Source organism: Hirundo rustica, chromosome 4, assembly GCF_015227805.2.
Source record: "Hirundo rustica isolate bHirRus1 chromosome 4, bHirRus1.pri.v3, whole genome shotgun sequence".
NCBI classification, from domain to species: Eukaryota; Metazoa; Chordata; class Aves; order Passeriformes; family Hirundinidae; genus Hirundo; species Hirundo rustica.
The window spans coordinates 1,331,364-1,357,772 of NC_053453.1; the positions used below are offsets into that span (position 1 = coordinate 1,331,364).

At 49.8% G+C, this 26,409-nt stretch overlaps 1 protein-coding gene across 1 annotated transcript in view; it reads right to left on the minus strand.

The window, feature by feature from the left end:
• Positions 1–26,409, minus strand: part of EXOC4 (exocyst complex component 4) — a 287,194-nt gene that overhangs the window by 14,934 nt on the left and 245,851 nt on the right. Inside the window, exons 12-14 of the mRNA XM_040062894.2 lie at positions 24,046–24,182; positions 16,564–16,719; positions 10,441–10,619 (exon numbers count right to left, since the gene is read on the minus strand). Coding sequence (XP_039918828.1) covers positions 10,441–10,619; positions 16,564–16,719; positions 24,046–24,182 — 472 coding nt within the window. The remainder of the gene's footprint in view (positions 1–10,440; positions 10,620–16,563; positions 16,720–24,045; positions 24,183–26,409) is intronic.

The window sequence follows — 26,409 nt, forward strand, 5'->3', positions numbered from 1 at the left end:
GGCAACATAAAAAGTGTGTGGGGAGGTTTGAGCTCCATCCTACAACCCCTGGGAGGTTTGGTCGATCCACACTTTCCTTTAAGCACTTTGGAGTCTGGAAAAGGCTTGAAAACCACCCCAGAACAACTGGTTCATTGAAAAAATCTCCAAAGATCAGGTGTTTTTCACTAAAAAGCTGTTTGTTTGTTTTGGGTTTTTTTCACTGAAGGAAGCAAAATTGCGCAGGGAGAATTAAGAGCAGGATCCTGACACAGGGTTAGGAACAGGGTTGTTTTTGCTATGGAAGAATTCCCTAAAAAATCCAGGATTTGCTGTTCCAGTGCTCCTCAACTGGGAAGATTCCTCTGTTTTCAATCATTTATGATGATGTAACTTTCCCAGAACTTGCCCTTCTCAGCATTATAATTTCCTGGGCTGAATTCTATTATCTCAGAACTGACTTGATTTTGAAAAGTCCTTTCAGCTTCTTCTGAGTTCTGGGAAGGATTATTATGATGATGATGATGATGATTATTATTATTTTATATTTTATTTTATTTTATTTTGCCTGTTTGGTGTTTCCCAATGTGCTTCAACAAATTTTCCTTAAAAACAGGGGAAATCACATTCCATCAGTCCACGGCAAACCAAAAACTCGCCCCCCCTTTTTCTTCAGAGTCCTCCAGGATACTGAGCTGCACCTTCCCAAAATAATGACCTCAAAACCTCCCTGCAGGATTCCTCTGGGCCTGGGAGGGATGGATTTGCAAAAGAGCCTCAGATCTCCCAGGCTTGTTGGACTTAGAGGAAGAGAAAGGGATAAAATTCCCAAAGGTAATCAGTGATGCCCAGGAGTAAAAGTATAATGAAAATAAATACAGTGAAACAGATCCTTAGCAATATATATATATATATATATATATTATATATACATATATATATATATATACACACACACACATATATATTTGACAGTTATAGATAAAAGTGTGTTTTTTGAGGGCTGTTTGTTTGGAACAGATTGGTTTGTGAAGCAAGAGGAGCAAGCCCAGAGGTCTGGAAGACAAAGAATGAACGAGTTTTGTCCAAGGGAATCCAGAGGAAGTTGGGAATGGGAATGATGGGGAGTTTTAAAATTCGGGGTGAAGAAGGGGAAGGAAAAAGGAACAAGCACCAGGATGATCAGACTCGGCCCTTGTTTCTCCACAACTCCTGGTTATCTGAGGGTGGTTTTCCCCAAATCCCAGAGGAATTCAAGTGCTGCTGAGATCGGAGTGACCCAATGGAGACGCCAAACCCCGGCTGTGATTTTTGAGTCCCCATCCCGTAATTCTGACAAATTTTTTTTGCCCCTCCCAGGGCAGGAGAAGGAATCAGCTCTGTCACACTGAGGAGGAGCAGGGAGCGCTTTCTGCTCTCCATCCTCACCAGCAGGGAATAATTTTTTCCAGAGGAGATAAAAGCACTGGGATGAACCAACAGGAGTGGCCAGCAGGCTCCTTGGAGCCGATCCCACAAAAACCCCGATTTCCTGGGATCTCGGCAGTAAAAAGGTTTGAAAGCTTTGCTAATTAGGTCAATTATTTACATGACAATCCCCTGCCTTTAGGGTGGGAGGAAGGAAAGACGGAGTGAGAGCAATTAGCGTAATGATGATGGCGAGTTAAGTGCTGACCCCAGGGATCGATCCCGACACGGATTCCCGCTGTTGTCTCCTGTCACCCTGGTTTTTCTGAGTTTTTTAAAGCCTTTTGATTGTTCATAAAATGGAGTCAGACTTTTTAGCTACTGTACAATATTTGGAGCAGTTTCTACCTTTTCCCACACATGTAACATAAACAAATCCTTTGCTTTTCATTCTCTGTCCTTTGTTTGCACATTTCTAACCTGAAAACAATTGTAACTGACAGCTGGTCTGGCCATTCGGCCGGGAGGTGAAAACTCCAGAAGCCAATCCACAGCCAGACCCACAAATGTATAAAAAGTAAGAAATAAACAGGCAGAGGGGCTCTGGGCTTGGCTCAGCCTTGAGCTCTCTTGGAGGAGCAACTCTGCCCTGCGAAATCTCTCATCTCCGTGTGATTGCTTTGCGTGTCCCGATCACAGTCTCCCACAACAACCCATAAGTGAGCAGCCAGGGCAGGGAAGCCTCTGTGTGATCTCCTCATCCCAGTAAATATTTGATGGAAGGCGCTGAGGCTGGGGGAGGCTGCAATCCATGGGGAAAGCTTCACTGCAGACATTCCACAGGGGGCGAAAAAAACTCTGGAAGGCACCAGGAGATCATTTTGATGAGAAAACAGGAGCTTTTAGGTGACCGCGTGCTTTCATTTTTAAGCTATTTCGTGCCAAAATTCTAAAATAAACCAAAATAATCTCTTCACACTCAGGTGTTTTATCTCCGTAAAGTCAGCAGCTCCCTGCTGGTCTGGAAGGGGTTTGAACACTTTGCTATCCCAATTTTTCCATGGTTTTAGTCCTCCAAGAGTCAGCTCATCCAGGAGGGAGCCGGCTGGACTCCTGTTCTCTGCCCGAATTGCTCTGCTCAGCTCTTGGCTGTAGAATCCTGGAATGGTTTGGGTGGGAAAGGGACCTCAAAGCCCATCCAGTTCCAATCCCGTGGGCAGGGAATCTTCCACCATGCCAGGCTGCTCCCAGCCCCAGTGTCCAACCTGGCTCTGGACATTCCAGGGATCCAGGGGCAGCCACAGCTGCTCTGGCAATTCCAGCCCAGGCAGGAATTCCTTCCCAAGATCCCATCCAGCGCTGCCCTCTGGCACTGGAAGCCATTCCCTGTGTCCTGTCCCTCCAGGCCTTGTCCCCAGCCCCTCTGCAGCTCTTCTGGAGCCCCTTCAGGCCCTGGAATGTGCTGGAAGCTCTCCCTGCATCCTTCCCTTTTCCAGGAGAACATTCCCAGCTCTCCCAGCCTGTCTCCAAAGCCTGAGATTGGATCCATCTCCTCCCCAAGAAATTTATGGATCCAGGGGCTTCACTTGGAATCTCAGGACACCATCAAGGGTCTCTCTTCCCTTCCCCTCTCTTTCCTCTCCCCATTTTCCATAAAAATCCCTCTGAATGGATTCTGAGTGTCCCAAATCCCAGAATCCTGAACCAGTTGGTTCCTTCCAACCTGGGTTGGAAGGGAGCTCAAAGCTCATTCCAGGGATAATTCCATGATCCCAGGCTGCTCCAATCCTTCCTTGGACATTCCAGGGATCCAGGGAATTATCCACAGCTGCTCTGGCAATCCCAGCCCAGGCAGGAATTCCTTCCCAAGATCCCATCCAGCGCTGCCCTCTGGCACTGGAAGCCATTCCCTGTGTCCTGTCCCTCCAGGCCTTGTCCCCAGCCCCTCTGCAGCTCTCCTGGAGCCCCTTTGGGCCCTCTGAGCTCTCCCAGCTTTTTGTAGCAGCTTTGCTAAGTCCAAGTCCATCTACCAAAGCTGTAAGTGGTGATTAATTAGCAGCTGATCACCCCTGCCTTGGTTTGGACTCGACAGATCCCATTTCACTCTCGAGGGTGGCAGAGCTCCCTGTCCTTGCTGGAGGGAATTCCCGCCTGGGAAAGCCAGGAGACCAGGCAGGGATCTTGTTCCTTCAGTAAACACCACCCCCAGCTCCCTGTGGACGTGCCGGTGTTTGGAGCAGCCTGTGGAGAACCTTGGGAATCTCCAAGCCTCCCAGAGCAGGAACGGGCCGAGTGTGTGGGATGCACTCTTAGGACACGAGGCAGGTCCAAGCGGATAAAACGCCTGAGAAGAGCTTTTCCTTCCTCTCCTCTGCTTCTCCAACAAGTTCTGAAGGGGCTTTGTCCATCACCAGCAGCTCCCAGGCTAATTCCTGCACCCAGGGGTGCACAGCAAGCTGGGGAGGATCACACAAAGGAGGTCCAGGGAAGGGCGGCTGCCCAGGATTTGTGCCCTTCCACAAGAGCCCCAGCCTCCCAGGCAGTGGGGAAGGAGAAATATTGGAAAATAAGGCTATTTGGGAAACTCAGATAAAAAGCTGTCAGCTGGATTAAGCCAGATCGAAGCAGCAGATATTCACCTAATAATCAAAGCGCTCAAGATTCACCTCGTTAATTTAATGGCACGTGGGTTTGCACTTGGTGGAAATGTGCAGCTTTTTCTGGCTTGGACAGAAATTTGCCTTTGTTGCAATAACAAAGCCACAGCGTTCACCAAGTCCCTTCCCTTGCCCCAGGGCAGGCCCGTGTTGATCATCTCTAATCTGGCTTTTAAATAAGGTTCTCTATTAATATATCTAAAAAAAAAAAAAAGAACCAATCCCCCGTGAGCAATCAATACAGCAAGATGTGCTACAAGTTCAGTGACAGGGGGAAAAAAAAAAAAACCCAAAAAAACCCCACCAAAACCCAGCTGCAGCTTGAGAGTAACAGAGCCCCATTTTAGAGCTGAATTCAGTTCATTAGGGGGTTAAACACAAAGCCCTGCCTGAGCTCAGCACTGCTGGGTGGCCCGGCTGCAAAATGAAAGGCAGCAATTTCCCCTCCGCACACTGATTTCCATTTGTGCTGAAACCCCTCTGCAGCACTCTGGAGGGGCCGTAAAGTGACTTTAAATGACAGCTCCCTGTGGCAGGAAGGGGCTCCGGTGTCCATTTGGGGCAGGATGATCCCTCTCAGCCATCAAAGCCCATTCCAGGCTCAGGGAAGCAAAGGAGAGGCTGATGATCCTCCCGGGGCAAAGTGGCCCAGGATGGTCTTGATGTTCTGATGGCCCTCATCGAGCTTTGAAAAAGCGTTTTTGAGATCTGTAGCTGGAAAATGAGATGCAAATGCTCAGTGTGATCGCTAATAAAGCCAGGCTGTGGCAGAGAAATGCAGGATTTTGGTAAAAAGCTGCAGAAAACCTCATTTTTTCCCTCCCCTGCTTTTGAACCTAGCTCTCCCAAACTGGGACTGTGGGGGAAGAGCTGCCCATCTGCAGAGGAAGAGGTGAAAACATCTTCCACACCCCCTCGGAATTTGGGGTGAGCAGGAGAAAATATCAGCAGTGAAGAGGCTGGATGGCCTCAGGATCGGTTCCTGGAGATGTTTTCTCTCTGTGGAGAAGGCAGTGACGGGACAGGAGGTGTCCCCTCAGGCTGGTGGCTGTTTTTCCAGTCAGAACTGGAAATGCATGAAAATGCTGTTGTTACTCATCAAGGATGACCCAGACGTGGCCCACACAGAGATGGTGAATGTGACACACCGAGCAAATGAAGATTTCTCCACACGAAGGGGCCGAGGGAAGAGCAGCTGTGACAGCCACGGACACACGGTACAGATGCAGAAAGTTTAACTCCAGTGAACCTTCCGGAAGAGAAAAGACAATCCTGATTTATCTGAGCTGGAGGAGCTCAGGGCCTAAAGGGGCTCCAGGAGAGCTGGAGAGGGACTGGGGACAAGGCCTGGAGTGACAGGACACAGGGAATGTTGGAACCCTGGGCGCTGAGAACTCCAGGCTTTCTGTGCTGACGGGCACTGACCTTCAAGCCAACACTGCATTGACCTGAGGCCTTGGAAAAGGCTCCAAAATGAAATCCCAGCACTGGGATTGTGGGTGTGGAGTTCAATAGGAGCGTGTGACAGCACAGGGTGCAAAACTCAGAGTTTAGAGGTTTAGAATACAGGAATGTATATAAAGCAAGGTGGAGGATTTAGGGTGTAGGCTGAGTCCTTCTTTCATCTTCTTCTTCATGGGTCTGGGTGGGATTTTGTAATTGTGTAGAAAAATCCGCATTGCGGGCCATGGATGGTTGGTTATTGGGTTAAAAGTAAAAATAATTTAGGTCTCATCGCGTAATTAGACAATTAGTGCTTTAAAGACCTTGGAAAGAGTTAGAGCCATTTTTTCACCCTGTTAGCCAGAACTCACAGCTTGTGAGGCTGTAACAGAGATAAGAATTAATAAACATCTCAGTCCGAACATGAAAACTGCATCTCCCGAGCGTTTAACCCCGGCTCTAACAGAAGAAAAGAAGATAAAAAACCCTACAGGAATCCCACTGCCAGAGGGCAGGGCTGGATGGGATCTTGGGAAGGAATTCCTGCCTGGGCTGGAATTGCCAGAGCAGCTGTGGCTGCCCCTGGATCCCTGGAATGTCCAATGCCAGGCTGGACACTGGGGCTTGGAGACCCTGGGACAATGGAAGGGTTGGAACTGGATGGCTTTGAGGTCCCTTCCCACCCCAAACATTTGATTCCACGACAAAGCAATCCCAAACTCAAGAGTTTGGAAGCCTGGCAGTCATTCCCTGGCGATCACGACAATCTTGAAGTCACGAGATGCCAAGAGCAGCCGAATTTGAAGGGCAGCTCCAACTCCTGAAGCCAACAGCTCGTCTTTCGTCCTCCTCCCTGTGCACAGCAAGCAATGGTCTCAGAAATGTTAAAAATCTTTAAAAAGGTTGTCTCACCTCCTTCATGGCTCATAACAATTCCTTCCCTATAATATTCAGGGAGCCTCAGAAGGCTGAAGCTCCTCAAAGGAAAAGGATGAGGTTGTGCTCTGTCTGCAGCTGACAAAGCACAGAAGATGAGGAGGGGAAACCCGACTTCCATTTTCCTACAAAATCCCTTTAAAATTGACTCGACTTCCTCAGCAAATTCACCTTCTCCCAGCAACTTTAGTCCTGAAATGGCTATTGTCAAAAAGGAGTTTGTGTTCCCTGAAAAGACAAGAGCAGAGGGAAATGACTTTGTCATATCTGACTGGTTCGGGAAATATAAAATCCAATTCTGAAGGGGAGCAGATAAGGGCAGAGCCATGGAAGAGCCATCAGCTCAGCAAACACCAAATAATGAAGAGCGCAGAGACTGCCCAGCGTGATAAAACTCCCCATCAGCGCGGCTGGGTTTAAATGAGGGATAATTGTGGCACATCCACAGCCAAAGGTTATTGAAATTTTTATCTCTGGGAAGGGGCCTTTGACAGCCTCACCCCCAAAAGCCCCAGCAGGTCATGCCTCTTTTTAAGTTTTCCCAAAATCAGACCTGTCCGGCTCCACCTTGTGCTTTCTGGATGTTCAGAGCTGTGCCTATAAATTCCCCGTTTGCATCCAAGGAAGCTTGAAAAACTGCTGCCTTCCCCCGGGGCCACGGCCTCCTGGACTTGTTGGGATTAGGGAATTTCTGGCATTGCACCAAAAGTTCATGTCCCGATCACTCACTGAACACTTGGGTGATGCCCTGAGTGGGACCAGGACTGAATCTCAAGTTGTTGGGGCAGAAAAGAGAAACAATCAAAGGATGGAAATCTCATTTATAAGCACGAGTCCAGGACAGCCCCTGTAATTTCCTACCACTGCCCCTTCTTCCCCTTGTTCCAGACACTCCTGGCATTCGTGTACAGACATTTCAGGATGAAGTTCTTACAAAGGAAGATGAATTTTTATTGTCAGGAGGACGCTGCCAAGTGAAATATTACACTTTGTGCTCTTATGTTTATTCACCACTGCGTGGAACATCTTCTGCGAGGCCTGAAAGTCACACTCGTGCCCTTTAATATCTGGAAAATATTGATTTATTAAAAAAACCCGAGTTTCAACCAGAGCTGAAATTATAAATGATGTTTTATTTTAACAGCTCTGACTGTTAGAACATAAATCCTCAGCCCCAAGAACTCTCCTAGTAACTAAATAAATATTTGGCTACTGAACTTTGATAGCATTTCCTACTGGGTTTTTGTTTAATTTTGGTATTTGTTCAGTCTCCTCTAAAGCGAGAACAGAGCAAGTGGTGTAACCCACGTACTGAGAAGTCAAAGTCTGGGCTGCAGGAATGTTAAAGCTGCCTGGAGTGATTTGGGTTCTAATTGTTAACTGATTGAATAACCTTCATTATCCTTCTGGATCCAAAGGATCTGGTCATGGGAAGCTGAGTGAGGAGTTTGAAGTCCTGCTCTAGAGCAGAGTCAGAAACCGTAGGAAGGATTTCAGTCACCCAGAGAGGCTCTGCTGCCAAGGGACAATGATTTAACAGACATAAAACACTTTGACTTTATTCAGCACCAGCAAAGTTCCCTCGTGAATTCCCAGAAAAAAAAAAAAATCTGAGCTGATTTTCAATTCCCAGCTTCCAGGAGAACTCAGCTGCCCCCAGTCCTGGGCAGTCCTTCCCCCAGGATTCTGCTCCAAATTTCCAAACCAAACTGCAGAAATTCCCTGTATCCTCAGGAATCTACATTCCCCTGAGTCCCGGGATCCCCTCGAGCTGCGTGGATTTTTTACTCCATGCTTTTCTTTTTCCAGCTCCTCAGCTGTCTCCTCGCACACCCTGGGACAGCAGGGGATGGTTCAGCGTTTGTGAAACGCACGAGATTTAATTCCAGGCATCCTGGGCGGGAGGAAGAGCTCGAACCAAGAAAAAGGGCACCTGGCCAGGGTGACACGGAGCGGCTTTTGGGAATCCTGGCAGGTGAGACCCAACCCTCCAGTCCTGGGATGAGATGGCAACAGAGCCGTGGGTGATTCCTCATGGATTCATGGCAGTGGGAAGGTTTGATCTGGGAAGCAGCAGAGCTGAGGTCAGTCCATGCTGAGATTTTCATGGATGTGGCTCTGTGCAGGCCCCGCTGAGCACAGCGAGGAGAGGAACAACACTGATTGTAGGAGAAGGCAACAGAGGTGACCTCATCCCTGAGCAGCAACAGGTGTGTTAATTACTGAGGAGGAGGAGGAGGAGGAGGAGGAGGAGGAGGAGGAGGAGGAGGAGGAGGAGGAGGAGGAGGAGAAGGAGAAGGAGAAGGAGAAGGAGAAGGAGAAGGAGAAGGAGAAGGAGAAGGAGAAGGAGAAGGAGAAGGAGAAGGAGAAGGAGAAGGAGAAGGAGAAGAAGATGACTGTCACTGTAGGACAGGAAGAAGGACAAAAGACTCCGAGTATTTTTCAGAAGACAAAGAGTATAGAAGGCTTTACTGTCCAATTCTTACCACCTTTTATAAGGCATTCTGATACAGACTTAACATGATTGGTGACTAGGAATGACACCTCTCTAATCCCACTGGTTAAACTAGACAAACAGCAAAACACCACCTGGAGAAAGATCGCTTTGGGAAAGAATAGTTGTTCTGCCAAGATTGCTTTGAGAAGTGGCTTTCTTGAGAACTTTTCCCTTGGGAAACAGTTAGCACTGTTAGCAGGCTGAAATCCCTTCAGACTTGGAAATGTCAGGCCCACAGATGATGATGATGATGATCTGCAGTCAGAGCCTGTTGTTGGAACCTGCAGCCACAGTCTAGCCGGGCAAAACCCTGTGGTCACAGCCTGCAAACTGATCCCTGCAGTCACAGTCTGGCCGGGTAAAAGCCTGCAGTCATAGTCTGCAAATCAATCCCTGCAGTCACAGTCTGGCCGGGTAAAAGCCTGCAGTCATAGTCTGCAAATCAATCCCTGCAGTCACAGTCTAGCTGGGTAAAAGCCTGTGGTCAGAGTCTGCAAACTGATCCCTGCAGCCACAGTCTGGCCGGGTAAAAGCCTGCATTCACAGTCTGAAAATTTATACCTGCAGTCAGAGTCTGCAAATCAGTCCCTGCAGTCACAGTCTAGCTGGGTAAAAGCCTGTGGTCACAGTCTGCAAACCGATTCCTGCCGTCAGAGTTCAGCAGGAAATACCCAGCAGTCAGAGGCTTCAGGGGAAACCTCCAGCAGGAGCTTGCTGCAGGCAGAGTCAGGGAATGGTTGGAGTCAGGATGGCTGAGCTGTACAGAGGAATAAACCAGGACCCTTTCCATTCTGTGACGAACCAGGAATCTGTGTCTCGGCTCATTTCTGCCCTCTAACGAGAGGGCTGCTGCAACGACTCATCACATCCCCAGCCCTTTCCATCCAGACAAAAATCCTTATTCCTGAATGTATTCCTATAGCTGAAAAAAGATTAAAAAAAAAAAAAAAAAAAATCCCTATTCCTAAAGCTGAATCCCAGGGGAATGAAATGATCCCACAGGGCAGCCTCTGGCAGGCAGGAGCAGCGCTGGGATCTCCAGGCTCTGCTGCCTCTGCCCTCCTGGCACCTCACTTCACCCAGGGATACGCCCAGAGGAATATTCCTCATTAAATCCCGTCCAATTGCTCCTGGAATTTCTAACCACATCTTTTAAACATTCCAGCTGCCCATGGAATTTCTCACACAGGTCTCTTTTTAAATATTCAGCGGCCTGGCGATGCTTTGATACTTTGGAGCGAGTGAAACCTGCCTGGCACCGCTTCCTGCTCCTGGGAATGCCATCAGCAGGCACTGCTGGGCAGCTCCAGGGCTGGAGGACTTTTCCAAGCTGGAAGGGATGCTCCTGGAGCCCTCTCATGGTGCCCCCACAAGGAGCAGAGACAAAACTGCTCCGCTTTCTGCGTCCCTCTGACATAAACCTGCTTGGAAAGTGGGAACAGAAGGCACTCGTTCCTGCTAAAATCCCATGTTTACGCCGTTCCCACCCCCAGGCAGAGGTTTCCCATGGGAATTACTCACTCTGGGATGCTGAGAGGCTGGAGAAAGCTGCCTTGGTGCGTCCTGCCAGCCACTCCAGGCTCTCGTGCAGGTTGGCCAAGGCCTTGAGGTCGCTGACGTCCCGCAGGATCTCCTGCTGAGGGATCAGTTTGTCTCCCAAATTCCCGATCAGAACTTCGGATTCTTTGCCGAAAGCAGCCCTGAAATGGAAAGCGAAGCCCCCTCAGGAATGTGGGAATCAGGGACAGCAGGAGGAGGCCCCAGTTGTACCTCAGGGAAGGTCAATCCGGCCCTCCTGGGACCATCCCAGGGATGTTTTTCTGAGGGAATTCCAGAGAAAAACCCAGGGAGGTTTTTCCCATCCTTCTCCTTGCATTTAAAATCCTAGAGTTCCACCTCACTCCTCACAGTTCCCAACTGCATCCCAACCAACTCCCACCCCTCCTCACCCCACAGGGAATTTTCACCTTGCAGGTGCCTCCCGTGTCTCCCCAGGATTTCCAGAAATAGCACTTTTCCATCTTTCCCTGGAAATCAGCTCTTCCAATCCCTGACTGACTTCTTGCTCCCCACATCCATTTAAACACATTCCTGGTGAAACCTCAATGGCTGATCATGACAGAGAAATGGTTTGGAATATCCATCCATGAATTATTTGATTGCCAAAGAGAAAAATAATGACCGAGAGAAATGTGTTTAACCCCAAAAAGCTGGGAAAAAAAGCTCTTTCCAGGTGTGATCTTCTGCCACATTCCATGTTTTCCATCCAGATTTAGCTTTCCCAATCCTTGTCTCCATGAAGAAAAATGTTTGGTTGGTTCCCAGGAGCATTCCTGTATTCCCAAATATTCTCATTTTGCAGGTAAAAGCAGAGACTCCACCTGACTTTCTGGGCATCATTAGAATGGAAAAAAAATCAGGACACAGCTCCTACATCCAATTTCAAGAGCTCCCAGCTGAACCCAGGTGGATTTCGCTGCTGGGCTCAAAGTGAAGCACATTTACCCTGCTCCTCTGCACACTTTTCCCATCATTAGCAGCTCTTTTGTAGGGAATTTGAATTCCACTTCCATCCAGCTCTGCGAATCTCCACGCTGTCCTGCCATCAGCTCTTCTCTGAGCTCACCGTGAGGAATCACCAATGAGCAGAAGAGCTCCAAGGAGAGCAGCAAAATCGCCCCAGCAGTGGCACTTTCTGCTCAGTCTGGGCAGTTTTGTCGCCAGATTTTATCTCCAGATTTGTTGGAATTCACTGGTGCTTGAGGGGAAAAAAAAAACCGAAAAAAAACCCACACAAAAAAAATCCCCCAATCTTGAAATGTCTTTGAATTGCTCAACTGGATTAATTAAAGGCAAAACCCCCAAAATAGCCTCTCTTAAAAAGAACTTTTTGAGATTAACAATGCAGCTTGTAGGATTAATGAAACTGGAGATTCTCCCTGGATTCGGGTTCAGAATTTATGTAAATCCTCAAAAATAACCCCCAGATGGAGCCCAAATCCTCCAAAACTCCTTTACAAGCAAAAGCTGAAGGAAACTTCTGGGATATGGAGGGAAGATCCAGGCACTCGCTCGGTTTTTACACCTCTGAGGTGGAAATCCTGATAATAACAGGATTTACTCATTTGTGCTTGGGATGAGGCACATTTTCCTGAGGGAAAATGTCTAAAAGCCCCTTTCATATAAAAGAGCAGACTGGCATCAAATGGAAATGGTTCACACCTATGGAAAACTCAGATTCATAGTCCCAGGATGGGGGAAAAAGCATTCCCAAAGGGAAGAAAGGGCTCCAGTTTGCTGCCAGTCGTTCAAACCTGTCCTTTCACCTTTTAAAAGTATTGTGGATAGAATAAATGGAGCCTGAGGGATTGGAGAAGATCTTTTATACCTGGGAGAGAAAGAAATGAGGGAAGAGAGCCAGAAAAGCTGGGGGAGCTCAGAGGGAAGGGAAAAGCCTCCCTTAAAGGCCTCAGGAAAGGACCTGGGGCAGGGAGAACACAGAGACAGCAAAAGAGAATAAAAATAATGGAAAGCTTCAATCCCGACACTGCAATGAAAAAGCTGGGAGATGTCTGGGACAGCAGCAATCTGAGATCCAGCTTTGGAGGAAAACTCTGGCTGTCCAGAGAGGGGGAACGAGGGAACATCGCCCCCATCCCAAGGCAGGGAGATGGCCGAGAAGCTGTGGCTGTTCCTGCATCCCTGGAAGTGCCCAAGGCCAGGCTGGATGGGGCTTGGAGCAGCCTGGGACAGGGGGAGGTGTCCCTGCCCATGGGACTGGAACTGGATGGGCTTTGAGGTCCTTTCCAACCCAACCCAAACCATCCTGGGATTCTGGGATTCTTTCCCAATTCCACTTTCTGGGCTTGCCCAGAATTTATTTACACAATGGGAATTTGTAGCGCCTCGATCCCTTTGGAAACAGCCGAAGTGATCCAAGGTGTGATCAGTCCCAGGAGCTCTGTCCCAACCTCCTGAATTCATCACCTCCAAGCACCCTCTGGAGAAGAGCTCATGGAGCCTTCCCAAATTCCCTGCAGTGGAAAATCATCCCTCTGCTCCTGTCCCTGTTCCCTGGGAGCAGAGCCTGACCCCCCCGGCTGTCCCCTCCTGTCAGGGACTTGTGCAGAGCCACCAGCTCCCCTCTGATCCCCCTTTTCTCCAGGCTCAGCCCCTTTCCAGCTCCTCCTGATCCCCCTTTTCTCCAGGCTCAGCCCCTTCCCAGCTCCCTCAGCCTCTCCTGGGGCTCCAGATCCCACTCCAGCTCTGTTCCTTTAAAATGCTGGGAAGGGTTTTTTAATCGCTCCATTAAATTTAGCTGAAGAACCTGATCCCCAGATCAGCATTCAGGAGCTTGTTGGGAGCTAAAAAGCGAGAGGAAAATCCCCAGAGCTCAGGTTTGGAGCTCAGATCTACAACTAGAGTTATTTTCATGGGGCGGACCTTCATCCCAAGCTGGAATGTGAATTCCCAAACACCTCCCGAGCTCCCCACAGCCGTGGTTTCCCTGGGGCACACAGCAGGCTTTCCCCACTTCACAGAATTCCCAGAATTCACGGAATGACTGGTTTGGAAGAGATCTCCAAGATCATCGAGTCCAACCCAGCCCTGACACCTCAACTAAACCACGGCACCCAGTGCCACATCCAGTCTTTCTTTAAACACATCCAGGGATGGTGACTCCACCACCTCCCCAGGCAGACTATTCCAGTACTTTATCACTCTTTGAGTAAAAAACTTTTCCCTGATACCCAACCCGTATTTCCCTTGGTGCAGCCTGAGACTGTGTCCTCTCCTTCTGTCAGTGCTGCCTGGAGAAAGAGACCAACCCCACCTGAGCACAGCCACCTTCAGGGAGTTTAGAGAGTGATAAGGTCACCTCTGAGTCACCTTTCTTTTCTCCAGGATAAACATCCCCAGCTCCCTCAGCCGTTCCTCACAGGATTTGTTGTTCCAAGCCCCTCACCAGCCTCGTTGCCTCCTCTGGATGCGCTCAAGAGTCTTAACTTGCTGTAGAGCTGCTCCAAACCCCAGGAATTTCTGCACCACCAGATCCAAGCTCTTCTCCCACTGCTTTTCCCTCTCCAAGGCAGAGCTGGGAACGTCTTTGGGGTTTATCACCTGCACCTCTGCCTGGGGAATGAACTGCAGGATCCCCTTTCCCCAGCCTGTTTCACACCCACCCCGCTGCCAAACAACCTCCAGAGCTCCAAAAACCAATTCCAGCAGCAGAGGCTGGGCTTTGCTTCCCTTCCTCCCCTCGCCAAGCTCTGAGCTCCTATAAAATTCTCCTCTGGCTGTCCAACCCCACTGGAATAATAATGGAAAATTCTGCTGGTGCCTTCTGACATCTCCTCACTCAGGAGACAGTGAGGGGTTAAGACAACAAAATCAATCTCTGTCCACAGGCGAAGGATTTTTTATTTTTTTTCTTTTGCAAAGATTTTGTGTGTTTGTTTGTTTGTATTCTTTTTTGTTAAACAAATGAGTTAACAGGAAAGCTGGGGAGGGAAGGAGAGCCATGCATGGATCTCTGGGACAAAAACTGCCGGTGGAACTTTCAGGATTTGTTTAATTTATCAACATTCATAAAGGGATGCTGCTGAGTAGTTCCATGTCCGAAAGGAACATTCTCCCAAATTTCATCAGGCCTGAACCTTCTTTATTCCAGGAAGGGATGCGTAGTCCTGCCCTGCTGGCCAAGAATTAGGGCCCATGAACATCAAATATTGCAATTTTAAATGTCTTAGAGGTTAAATGCTAATGAAATGAGCTCTCCCAAGCTCTCCCATTCCCTGCTAACCGAGGAACACACAGGACCCGCTTCCCTTTGGCTCCTCTGCAGTGTCCAGGCAGAATTATTCCCAATTCATCAGCAGAGCCAAGAGAAAGGAGCAGCAGCAGCAGTGAAGAAATCATGTTCCTTTGTATTAGGAGAAAAGGCTGGGAAAAGGCTGCTTAAATGGGAAGAGGATGACAAAAAAAAAATTGGACGAGCAATTAATTTTATTTTGAAGCTTTCAGGAGGGATCTATTCAATCACCACCCATCCTGGAGGAAGTTTCTTAAGCCAGCGATGGCTAAATCTGGCCCAGACCAATTATTATGATTTAAATTAATGCCACAGGAGCGTTCACACGGCACTGGGAGGAACTGGGGCTTGACAGACGATGCTCTGTGCAAACAGATCCTGAGAAAAGGTCTTTGTCCTAAAGCCTGGCCCGAAAAAAGCCACGGCACAGGAGCTTTTCCCAGGAAATTCAGCGTGGATGACTCAATAGACTTTTCCTAAAGACTTTCCATTGGAGCTCCTCTGATCCAGTGGCACAAAACACTTCAATGAACCGTCTGGAGAATGGAATAAATGGAATGAAGTGCATCTTAGGATGAAAATGTCGGCTCTGTCAGCATCAGGCTGAGCATTTTTGCCTGGACAGGAATTTCCTCTCGGCCAGCAGAGCCCATTGGAGCTTTGCTATCCCACTCTGATGGATCAGGAATAACAGGAAGAGCCAGGAGGGGCTTCCCAGGTGAGGAAATAAAGGAGAGATGTGAAGGCAGGTGAGGATTGAATACATGAAATTCAACTCAGTGGCTGCACAGAGACCTCAAGGGCTCTGCAGGATGTTTTAAATCCCTGCCCAGGCTGCAAACCCTTCTGTGACCCCACAAATCCCATCCTCTCCGGGCTGCATCCTCCCTGTCACGGGGCTTCCAGGCGGGGAAGGAGGAAAATGACAATCTGGGCAAAATTAGACTCGTTATTTCCTTCTCAGCTTCTCCTCCTCCTCCAGTTTTACAGCCAAGTGCCAATCAAGGAAGTGATGAATAGGGATGGGAATGTGCAGGCTTTGGAATCTCACGAGGAGCTGAGCCATTCCCAGCGTGCAGGGAAAGGGAATCTGCCTCCTTCCAGGCTTTCACTGGCATGAAAGGTAGGAACAACCTGGTTTGGGCACAGAGAGCTGTCTCCAAAAGAATTCCTGCTGGAAAGGGCGGAATTTTTCATCTGCTCTCCTGAGTTAGTTCCTGGAGTTGGGATGGAGGGGAAACTCTACCAGGTCATGGCTCAAATGAAAGATTCCTTTGGCAGCACTAGTTTTGGGAATTCCTGCCCAGTACCACCAGCTGGATCCTCCATCAGGTGAGGAAATGCTGCTCCCTTCATCACGCGGGTGATCGGAGCAGCACTGACCAGCAGGACGGGGATTTGCCTGGATTCAAAACAATCCCTTCCTCCCCCAGTCCCAGGCGCTTCCCTGACTTTGGTCACAAAGACAGCTCTCCAAGTGGCTTTGTTTGAACGACAGAGTGAGCAGAAATCGCACCAGGAAAAGCTCAGGCTGGATACTGGGAAGATTTCTTCCCCCCAAAAGGCTGCGCAGGGAGGTTTGGAGTCCCCAGCCCTGCAGGGATTTCAAAGCCATGTGGATGTGGCACCTGGGGACACGGTCAGCGCTGGCCTTGGCAGGGCTGGGAATGGTTGGACTCGATGATCTCCAAACTCTTTCCCACTTCCCAAGCGATTCCATAATTCTCCTCACACCTGGGGACACGACGGCCACGAAAACACCGTCAATTTGTTCCTACTTTTTGCTGCTGCTCTCCTTGAAACCCTTCCAAGACTTCCCCACAATGCTTTACCTTATAAAATCCTCCTCCTCCTCTCTCTTGGGCCTCAGCTGCTTGGGCTGAGCCATGTTGCTCCAGTTGGGCAGGGATTTCAGGAGCCTGCTGATATCGTCGTCCTTGGCCCAGGACGCGCTGATCACCAGCTTCTCATCGGACTGCACGATGGTCCTGCAGGGAAAGGAGCAACAGCCACCTCAGAGAGGAGCAAATCCTGCTTTTAGTGACACTTCTCATTCAATTCTGTATTATCTGTCAAATTCTGTATCACAAAAATGGGGATTAGGCAGCGAGGAGAGGATCCAGAGAGGAATTCCACACTGAGCTCACACGGAGGGGACAGGGTAGGAAATCCCCTTAAACACACAGCTCCTGATAGAATTCAAAGGCATCCTTTAAGGGAAAAAGGGCCGTTTTCCTAAATTCTCCGACCCTGGAAATTCAATTTGGCACCCAGCTGCAGGAGGTGACCCTGCACTGGTGTCTCCATGGATCATTCCCCTCTGGAATCTCAGCAGCCTCTGCCCATGGTGGAGTCACTGGAAGCCACGACCTCCCCCTGAGCTGGCCCAGCCTGGGGCTGAAGCAGTGAAGGGGAATGAAGGGTCCAGGATCTTCCTCCCAAGTCATCCAAAGCATCTCCCGATGGAGATTCCAGCTAAATCCTAAGTGGGAAACTGAGTCAGGGATTGCAGCGTGTTCCAGCTGGGAAGAATCTCCCTGGTTCGTATTTTTGGCTGGGTAACTCATCTGAATTCCTGACTGGGAATTTCAGGAGACGAAGGGGGTGCTGTATTTGGAGGAGTCGATCCAGGACCTTAAAGATTCTGATTTCCACCCCCTGCCATGGCAGGGACACCTCCCACTATCCCAGGCTGCTCCAGCCCCAGTGTCCAACCTGGCCTTGGACATTCCAGGGATCCAGGGACAGCCACAGCTGCTCTGGCAATTCCAGCCCAGGCGGGAATTCCTTCCTGAGATCCCACCCCAATCTCCCCTTTTCCAATCCCAGTCCATTCCCTGTACACTGTCCCTCCAGGCCTTGTCCCCAGCCCCTCTGCAGCTCTCCCAGAGGCCCTTTAGACCCTGGAATGTTCTGGAAGCTCTCCCTGGATCCTTCCCTTCTCCAGGTGAGCATTCCCCGCTCTCCCAGCCCGGCTCCAGGCTGGAATGGACTGAGCCAACACAGACATTCCCACACCCCCTGGCCCTGGCAGAGCCATTCCAGCCACGCTCTCCCGGATCCCGGCTGGAATGCTGGGGCAGAGCTGAGGTGTCAGCAGCATTCAGGTGGTGATGTGGGGAATAAATAGAAATTAAAAAAAACCACAACAACACCCCGAGCATCTGCGTTTTGCAAAGGAAAAGAGGAGGCCGGGAGCCAGCTCGGATCCATCCTGAAGAGGACAGCTCATTTCTCTTCCCACCCTTTCCCCATCCACCAGGAAAACAAGCTCAGCCCAGGAACAGCACAGGATTTGTGAAAACGACTTTGTCACAGGCAGCTTACAAACAAATTTTCCCTTCCCTTCAAGTTTCGCGTTCAATCTGTCGCACGCAAAAGGCTGAGTTTTGTTTCCAGGCCTCGGCGTCGACATTCCCGTTTGGCCTCCTGCTGCTGGGTGGTTTTTTCCACTCAGGGGAAAAATAAAATAAAAATAATTTTTTTTTAAAAAAAAAGTCTTTTATTTTTCACCCTGGTGAAAACGGAGGGGGGATAAAACGAGCTCCAGCAGCAGCTCTGACATCTGGGATGGAAAAAGGGGATTTGATGCTATCTGGGCATTGCTGTGCCGAGGCAAGACAGCAGTTCCAGGGAATACAGCAGCCGGGGCTTTGTCCTCTGCGCATTTAAATGACTGCAGTAATACTCTCCTTCCCTTGGGAGTCTATTTCACACTTGAACAAATCCCACCCTTGGATAAAAGGAAAAAACCTCCTGATACCGAGCTGGTGTTTTATTTTCCTTGATTTCATCCCCTTGCTCCCCGTTATTTCCCCTCTCAGCCCTGCTCTCTCCATGCCCACTGTTTGCTCTCTTCAATTATTTCCAGCCTTATCGTGGCCCTTCAGACATCCATGACTCCAAGGAATCTTTGGGAGTGTCCTGCTGGAGTCACAGAGAGCCCCCCCTCTCTGTTTTATGATCCTTATTCTCCTCAAAATCCCGATTGTTTGTGGAGTCAGCGCTGAGGAAGGAGACGAGGGAGGATTTTGGGATGCTCTAATGAGCTGCAAACTCAGCCTGGTGTCCTTGCTTTTCCAGGGTCAGAGTTTTCCAGGATCCTACTCCGCGATTCCCGCTTTCCTCACATTTTGGTGATACCCACGGGTCCACCCAGAATCCTGGAATGGCTTGGGTGGGAAGGGATCTTAAAACCCATCCAGATCCACCAGGGTGCTCCCAGCCCTGTCCAACCTGGCCTTGGACACTTCCAGGGATCCAGGGGAGTCCTCTCTGGACAAGATCCATGGATCCACTGAAATCATCGAGCTCCAAAGTAATCCATTGCTGGAACAGCTCCAGCACTATTGGAATTACACCCCCACTCTTTCCCAGGGCTGCAACACCTCATGATTTTTATGGATTTACTCCAACCACCCCTCACTGAGAAGATGCTGAAGAGGGTAGAACATCCCCGATCCCTGTTGGACACCCAGCTTTTCCCAGCTCCTTTCTCCCATGTTTTCTTCCCAACTTCCCTGCCAGCATTTCCCCTCTGTACCTGTCAATCCAGCTTGGGTCCCTGAGGGAATTATCCCAGGACAGGGTGGCATCTTCTAGCACAGCTCAAAGCTCTTCCTTTCACCCCCACTCCCCTGATCCCAAACTCCTCCATCATTCTTCCTGCTGCTGCCACAGGGAGCTGACCTTGGCTGGATCCGGGTGCCCACCAAGCTGTTCCATCGCTCCCCTCCTCAGAGGACAGGGGGAGGAAAAACGATGGGAAAAACCCCTTTTATTGTGGAGCAGACATCATAAAACATGGAATATCCATCTGGGACAGCTGTCCTGGATATGACTTTCCCAAAAACCTTTCCCATTCCCAGCCTGCTGGTGATGGGAGGAATGTTGGAGAGACAGCCTTGATGCAGTGGCCAAAATCCTGATTTTGTGTCACGCCTGCCCAGGTGCCAATCCTGCGCTGCGAGGAATCATTTCTCCTGTGGGAAACAACGTGGGAATATCCCTGGACACGGCTGGGGGGCCGTGGCTTTCCAGCAGGAAGCACCTGGAAGCCACAGGGGCCAACTGGGCTCCACTGCCTTGTGCCACGTGGATTTTTGGATGATTTTCCCCTCTTCCCGTGGCCAAGGTGACGTTTCCATGCTGAGCTCGTGCTGCCAAGGGTTAAAAAGCACCCACAGCCTGAGGGGACACCCCTGCCCCAAAAAAAGGGTCAAAAAGGCAACTTGAGCCCCAAAAGATCACGCAAGGAGGGGGAGAGGTCACTAAGAATCAGCAAAATGAGTGGTAAAAGCATTTCCTGGGAAATCAAAAATCCTGTTTGGCTGCCACATTTTGTCTGAATTAATCTGCTCTTTCTCAATTAGAAATAAAAGGAGCTCGGATTTATTTTGCCGGGCTGTAAAGCAGGAAGGGTTTCTTTTCCTCACCCTTTTGAGCGATCCAGGCCCAGTTATTTCCCCCTTTTTTTCCCCCCAAATTTAGTTGAGAGAGTTCAGCCAAAGGAGGTTGGTCACCAGAAGCTGCCTCCAGGGAGGGAGCTGAGCACCTCCAGAGGATTTAATCACCTTTTTAAACTCCCTGAACCACATTTTGGTGATGCCCACCTCCTTCTAAGACTGAAAAGATTCATTTGGGTGAGGGGGTTCCTCTACTCAGAGCCTTCGGAGAGGTTCAAAAATGAACGAGGTGAGGATGAAGATGAGGAAGAAGGGGGTGGAAACGCAAGACAGAGCTTAGAGTGGACAACAAAATAAAATGTGCAACTTCAACGTGAGAAAATATTGGCAAATTTATGCAGAAAGACATGGAAAGAGATTAATTTTAGCACCTGAGGCAGCGAATTTTGTCTGACAAGGGTGTTGGCAGAAGATCAAAAAGAAGGGCGCATGTTAAGGGCAGCAACTGTGAACTGGGCAGGTTTCTCCTTTCAGTATCTCCAAAAATCCCACCAAAAAAATGGTTTTATACTCGGGTTTTTAACATAAAATGGTTTTTAACTCTGGAGTTGAGCTGCTCTCCTGGAAAATCTGCTGGAGATGGGGGTTGGACACGACTGGAAAGTGCTGCCAGCACGGCAGGAGGTTTGGGGGCTCCATCTCCTGTTTTTATTTGCATTTTCAGCCCCAGCCCCTCATCAATTAGTCAGAAATCAGAGCTGACGTTTGTAAACAGTTTGGGCGGCAAACTGGGATTGGAATTTGGACAAAAACGCGACTCGCAGGAGGCACCTCACCTACACCGAGCTTCCAAAATTCGTCATCAATTAACACACGAGAGCTGCTATTTATAGGGGTGTCCGATCCCATCCAGCCCCCTTAGGTTTGATATTTTTCCTTTTAAATCCCCGGAAAACGGGAGCCAAGCGGAGCTCAGACATGAACAATCTCAGCTGCGCATTTCCCAGCGCTGACGTCCTTCCCGAGCTGTTCCGCAGAGAACTTGGGATAAAATCCTGCCCGGAAGAGCTTCCCTTTGGATGCTTTTCACCCACACTTGGTCACTTTCCCCCCTGAAGGAACAAATCCTACAAAAACACCTCTCTGCCTTCCCAAATTCTCCCAAGAGCAGCTTTGCTGGACGGAATCGACTCCCAGCTCCGAGGGGCTGGTCCTGACTTTAAGGAGCTGCAAACAATCCCGACTCCACCAACTTCACCAAGGCCAGGATTTATCCATCCCAACACCCCAGGGAAAACCCTGGAGCAAAGGGCAGGGCTGTGTGGAGCCCAGATCCCTGCAGAGGGCATAACATCCCCGTGGATGGAAGCGGGAACGCCGGGAGCTGCTCCGCTCCCCTGCATTCCCGGGAATGGATACGGATTTCTATTTCAGTCATCCGCCAGCAGCAAAATGAGAACATTTCCTGATTTGTTTCTTGGGTGGTTTTTTTTGTTTTGTTTTGTTTTGTTTTTTTCCCTTCTCACTGCAATCAGGAGATGTCCAAATTAGCACTGTCCTAATTAGCCCTCAGCAGGTGCCAAAGCCAGGAATGGCGAAGGAAGGAAGGAAGGACCTTCAAGTTCAAGCCAAACAAATCAAGTCCATTGTCTGGCTCCAGGCAGGGAAGTTTTGGGTGAAAAAGGAACGTTTTGGACAATGGCAGGCGAGCAGTTCCCGATTTAGGGGGGTGCTCAGGCAAAGTTTAGCCTCTGCTCACTGCTATTGTTAATAATAATAATAATGATGGCGATGATTATGATGATGAACGTGTTTGCCGGATGAAGTTTTCCCTGAATAAAATCAGGCAATGGGAAGTAATTTCTTGGTCAGGAAGCACGAGTGTTGGGGAGGATGAAGCCAAAAAGCCCTATAAATACGATTGCCTATATTCTGAGAATGAGAAACCTGTAAGTGAGATAGAATTGAAAGTAAGTTTTGATGTTTGAGATGTCCTAGCTACTGGATGTCTGGGAAAACAGCAATGTGGGCAGCTGAAGGTCACCTGCAGCCAGACCCAGGTCAAATGGGATGTTCTGTCTCACCCCCAATGGTTCATCCCACACCTGTAACCCTCCCCTGAAGTATCAGGTATCTGTAACCCCATTGGCACAAGCCCTGTTCCAGCCCACCTCGAGACCCCTTATCAGGGGGTTGTGAAGGTGGCTTGTTCTCTTTGCTCTTTGCTCTCCTCCACTCCCTACCTCTCCCTTCCCCCACCTTCCCGGGCCTTGCCACGAGCTGCAGCCTGGCAGCTCGGAGCAGGGCCTCACATCCCTTACAATAAACCTCATCTTCTAAAACCCAACTTCAGAGATCTCTCGTCTACGTTTATCCACACCGTCCTGGAGTCCTCAGCAGCAGCAGCAAAGCAATTTCTACACACGAGGGCTTTTTCGGGCTCAATAGCTGTGGAGGGGATGATGTAGAGCAGCTATTCCAGCCCACACTCCTGCAGCATCTTGTAGCGGTTTTTAATGGAATTATTCATCCCCACGGGATGGGGCACGGTCCTGGTTTTCCTGTCCAGGAGGGCTGTTTTACAGATGGATAACTGGGATGTCCATAGAAATTATTTATTGATGTTTACCCAGGAAATCTCTGATAAATCAAGTGCTTGAAGGGTTTAACCCAAACACGTCCATGGCCAGTGGGATTGTGGTGCCTTCATCTTCCCTGCTTTGGCTGGGGAATGTTAGGGGCTGGATCATCCCAAAATGCCAATGGAGCAGGGACAGAGCATTTGGTGACTCCCTGTCAGTTTATAGAATTGTTCCAGGAAGCTTTCACAGAACCCGGCGTCTGTGGATCCATGTGGTTTTGGATTCCTAAAACCACGGAATCATTTAGGTTGGAAAAGACTCTAGGATTGAATCCAACCGTTCCCAGCACTGCCAAGGCCACCCAAGTCCTCAGGTGCCACCTCCACAAGGCTTTAAATCCCCCCAGGGACGGGGACTACACCCCTGCCCTGATGCCCCCCCCATGCCTGACCGACGTTTCAAAAAAGAAATTTTTCCTAATATCCAATCGAAATCTCTCCTGGCGCAACTTACAGCCATTCCCTCTCATCCTGAAATTCCTAAATTGCCATGAGACCCGAATCCCCAAATCTCAATAGAATGAATTCCAATAGAGCTGAATGCCTTGCAGATGTTCAAATGAAGGATCTGAACTACTTCACCAGCGAGCAAAAGGCGAATCTGGACATTTATTTTTAAAGGTGACACGTCGGACTCTCACTGGCCAACTTGAGGTCACCTTTTATCATGGAATCATGGAATGGTTTGGGTGGGAAGGGACCATCCAGTGCCACTCCCTGCCATGGGCAGGGACACCTCCGACCATCCCAGGGTGATCCAAGCCCCAATGTCCAACCTGGCCTTGGACATTCCAGGGATCCAGGGAATGATCCACAGCTGCTCTGGCAATTCCAGCCCAGGCAGGAATTCCTTCCCAAGATCCCATCCAGCGCTGCCCTCTGGCAGTGGGAGCCATTCCCTGTGTCCTGTCCCTCCAGGCCTTGTCCCCAGTCCCTCTGCAGATCTCCTGGAGCCCCTTCAGGCCCTGGCAGGTCTCATCCTGGTCGCCAGCCTAAGGGAAGAACTGGAATGATTTCTGAGCTCTACCACCACCGTCATCCACATCTCAAGACCCTAAACCACGCTCTGATGTGGGCAAATCCCCTGGGAAACCACACAGCTCCCCACATCCCGCTGACCCTTATTCCAGCTTTCCTATCCCTAGCAGGAAACACCCTCGGCCACCCCAGCAGAGACGATCCTAGAAGGAAATCCTGGAACTGCTCCCGGCAGAACAGCCAACCCCAAAGAGCAGCAATTCCCCCTGGAATGCTGTCCTGGGCTGTACCTGTAGGCCAGGGTGCAGGTGTCCTTGTACTCCTGGAGCTTCACGCACACCATGTTGAGGAACTGGTCCGAGTAGGCGCTCAGGTCGTGCATGAGGTTCATCAGGTCCTGCACCGTCTTCTCCACAATCACCGTGCTCTGGGGAGGGAACAAAAGCCCAGGGGTGAGCAGCAGCTCGGAGGATCTTTATCTCAGCCCTCTCCTGGGGATTTCTTATCTTTTCTTCTGTTAGAGCCGGGATTAAAGCTTGGGAGATGCAGTTTTTGTGTTTGGACTCAGATGTTTATTCATTCTTACGTTAAAATCTAAGTTTTGCCCCCTGTGATGTCAAACACTTCTATTTAACTCCACACCCACAATCCCAGTGCTGTCACTCGATTTTGGGAGCCTTTTCCAAGGCTTCAGGTGGAATGCAATGTTTGTTTGAGGGTCGGTGCCTTTTAGCACTGGAATTCTCAGCCTCCAGGGTTCCAACACTCTCCCGCTTTGCTAATTGTTGTCACGGATGCAAACGTGCAGCTGATGCTCCTCGACGCCGAGCAGGTGCTGGAGAGGCGGAATAAATGAGGGGAAGGAAAAAAAATACCCAAAACTGGGGAAGAAAAGGAGGAAAGTGGTTTAAGCGTTTGAACATCAGCTCGGCAAGTTTGGATTTCTGAGGTCACCAGGTGTTTCCTTCATTAGGTGAAACCTCAAAGGGCAAAAACGTGATTTTTAGAGGCGCACATAGCCCGAAGTGCTGCTCCACATCCTACAGATCCTGGGATTGCTGAGGTTGGAAGAGACCTCCCAGACCATCCAGTCCAACCTTTGATCAATCCCCACCTTGCCACCCCAAACAGAGCCCGGAGTGCCACTGAAACCCGCGGTGAGCAGGTTTGGTTTCCTCCAGCCTGCAGGAGGCACCATATATCCAACAACGTCCAAGATTCCGACAGCTCCGTATGAATTCTGGGATTTCTGAGCCCCACCCCCCCCAAGGTGACTTGGCACAGTTTGCATTTATTTTGCCCACTGTGTTTGATTTTGTTGCTGCAAACAAGACAGAGGGGAGGTGATGGAAGTCCCAGGTTGGTGTAAATTGAGTTATTAACAGTAGAGCGGAGGGTTATTCCTGAACTGCAGCAAAGGAAGATACTGAAGCATTTGGGGGCCCTGGCTGATTTGGGGAATTCTGGACTCAAATTATGTGGGAGGATCCCAGGGATTTGGAAAGAGCCCCCTCTTCCTCTGTGTTCATCAGGACGTGAGGAGAGGTTGGTGACTCGGAGCAAAACCTCATCAAGCCCCAAATCGCCACCTCTGCCACATCCCCACGAGCACAACTTCCGTCTCTCCACAGATTTCCCGCCCTGATCCCTGATCCTGCTCCTCCGGAGCAACCCCTGAGGGACAGGAATGGATCCTGCTCCATTTCCTGTCCCTGACTTGGTGAAAAATCCCCTTCCAACCTCGTCCTCATTGGGAACTCTCCCAAATCCTTGGGATAGGGGTTCTCTGAAGGCTCAGGCACTGCCTGTGCTGTTCCTGACACATTCTTGGCTCCCAACCGCACTTGGAGGAAAAAAAAGCTCTTCCCATTCCACCCCATCCATGGGCAGGGACACTTCCCACTGTCCCAGGCTGCTCCAAGCCCCAGTGTCCAACCTGGCCTTGGACATTCCAGGGATCCAGGGACAGCCACAGCTACTCTGGCAATCCCAGCCCAGGCAGGAATTCCTTCCCAAGATCCCATCCAGCCCTGCTCTCTGGCAGTGGGAGCCATTCCCTGTGTCCTGTCCCTCCAGGCCTTGTCCCCAGCCCCTCTGCAGCTCTCCTGGAGCCCCTTTAGGCCCTGGAATGTTCTGGAAGCTCTCCCTGGATCCTTCTCCTCTCCAGGTGAGCAGTCCCAGCTCTCCCAGCCTGGATCTCTGGGAACTGAGGGGCTCCAGCCCTGGAGCATCTCCATGGATTCCTCTGGATCTGTTCCAGCAGCTCCAGGTGCTGCTGCTGGGCTGGGACAGCTCTGCAGGTGGGGTCTCACCTGAGTGGAGCCTGACGTGGTTTGAGATCAAAATCAAGAACTTTGCAGAAGGATTGGAGTCACCATCGATCCCTCAGGAATAAAAAATGTAAGAAAATCCTCCCCAGCTCATGTAGCAACACAAGACCAAAGCGATTCCTTTCCTTTTTGTGCGGATAATCCAATTTTTCCTTTTCCACGAGGAATGGCTGGAGTGCTGAAATCCCAAAGGAATGGCTGGGATGTTGAAATCCCAAAGGAACGGCTGGAATAATACCTCCAGGCCTCTTGTTCTGCATCCCCCCGCGATCGGGGAGGGAATTCTGCGCGCCCTGGAGCTGCTTTATATCACCCGAAGCTCCA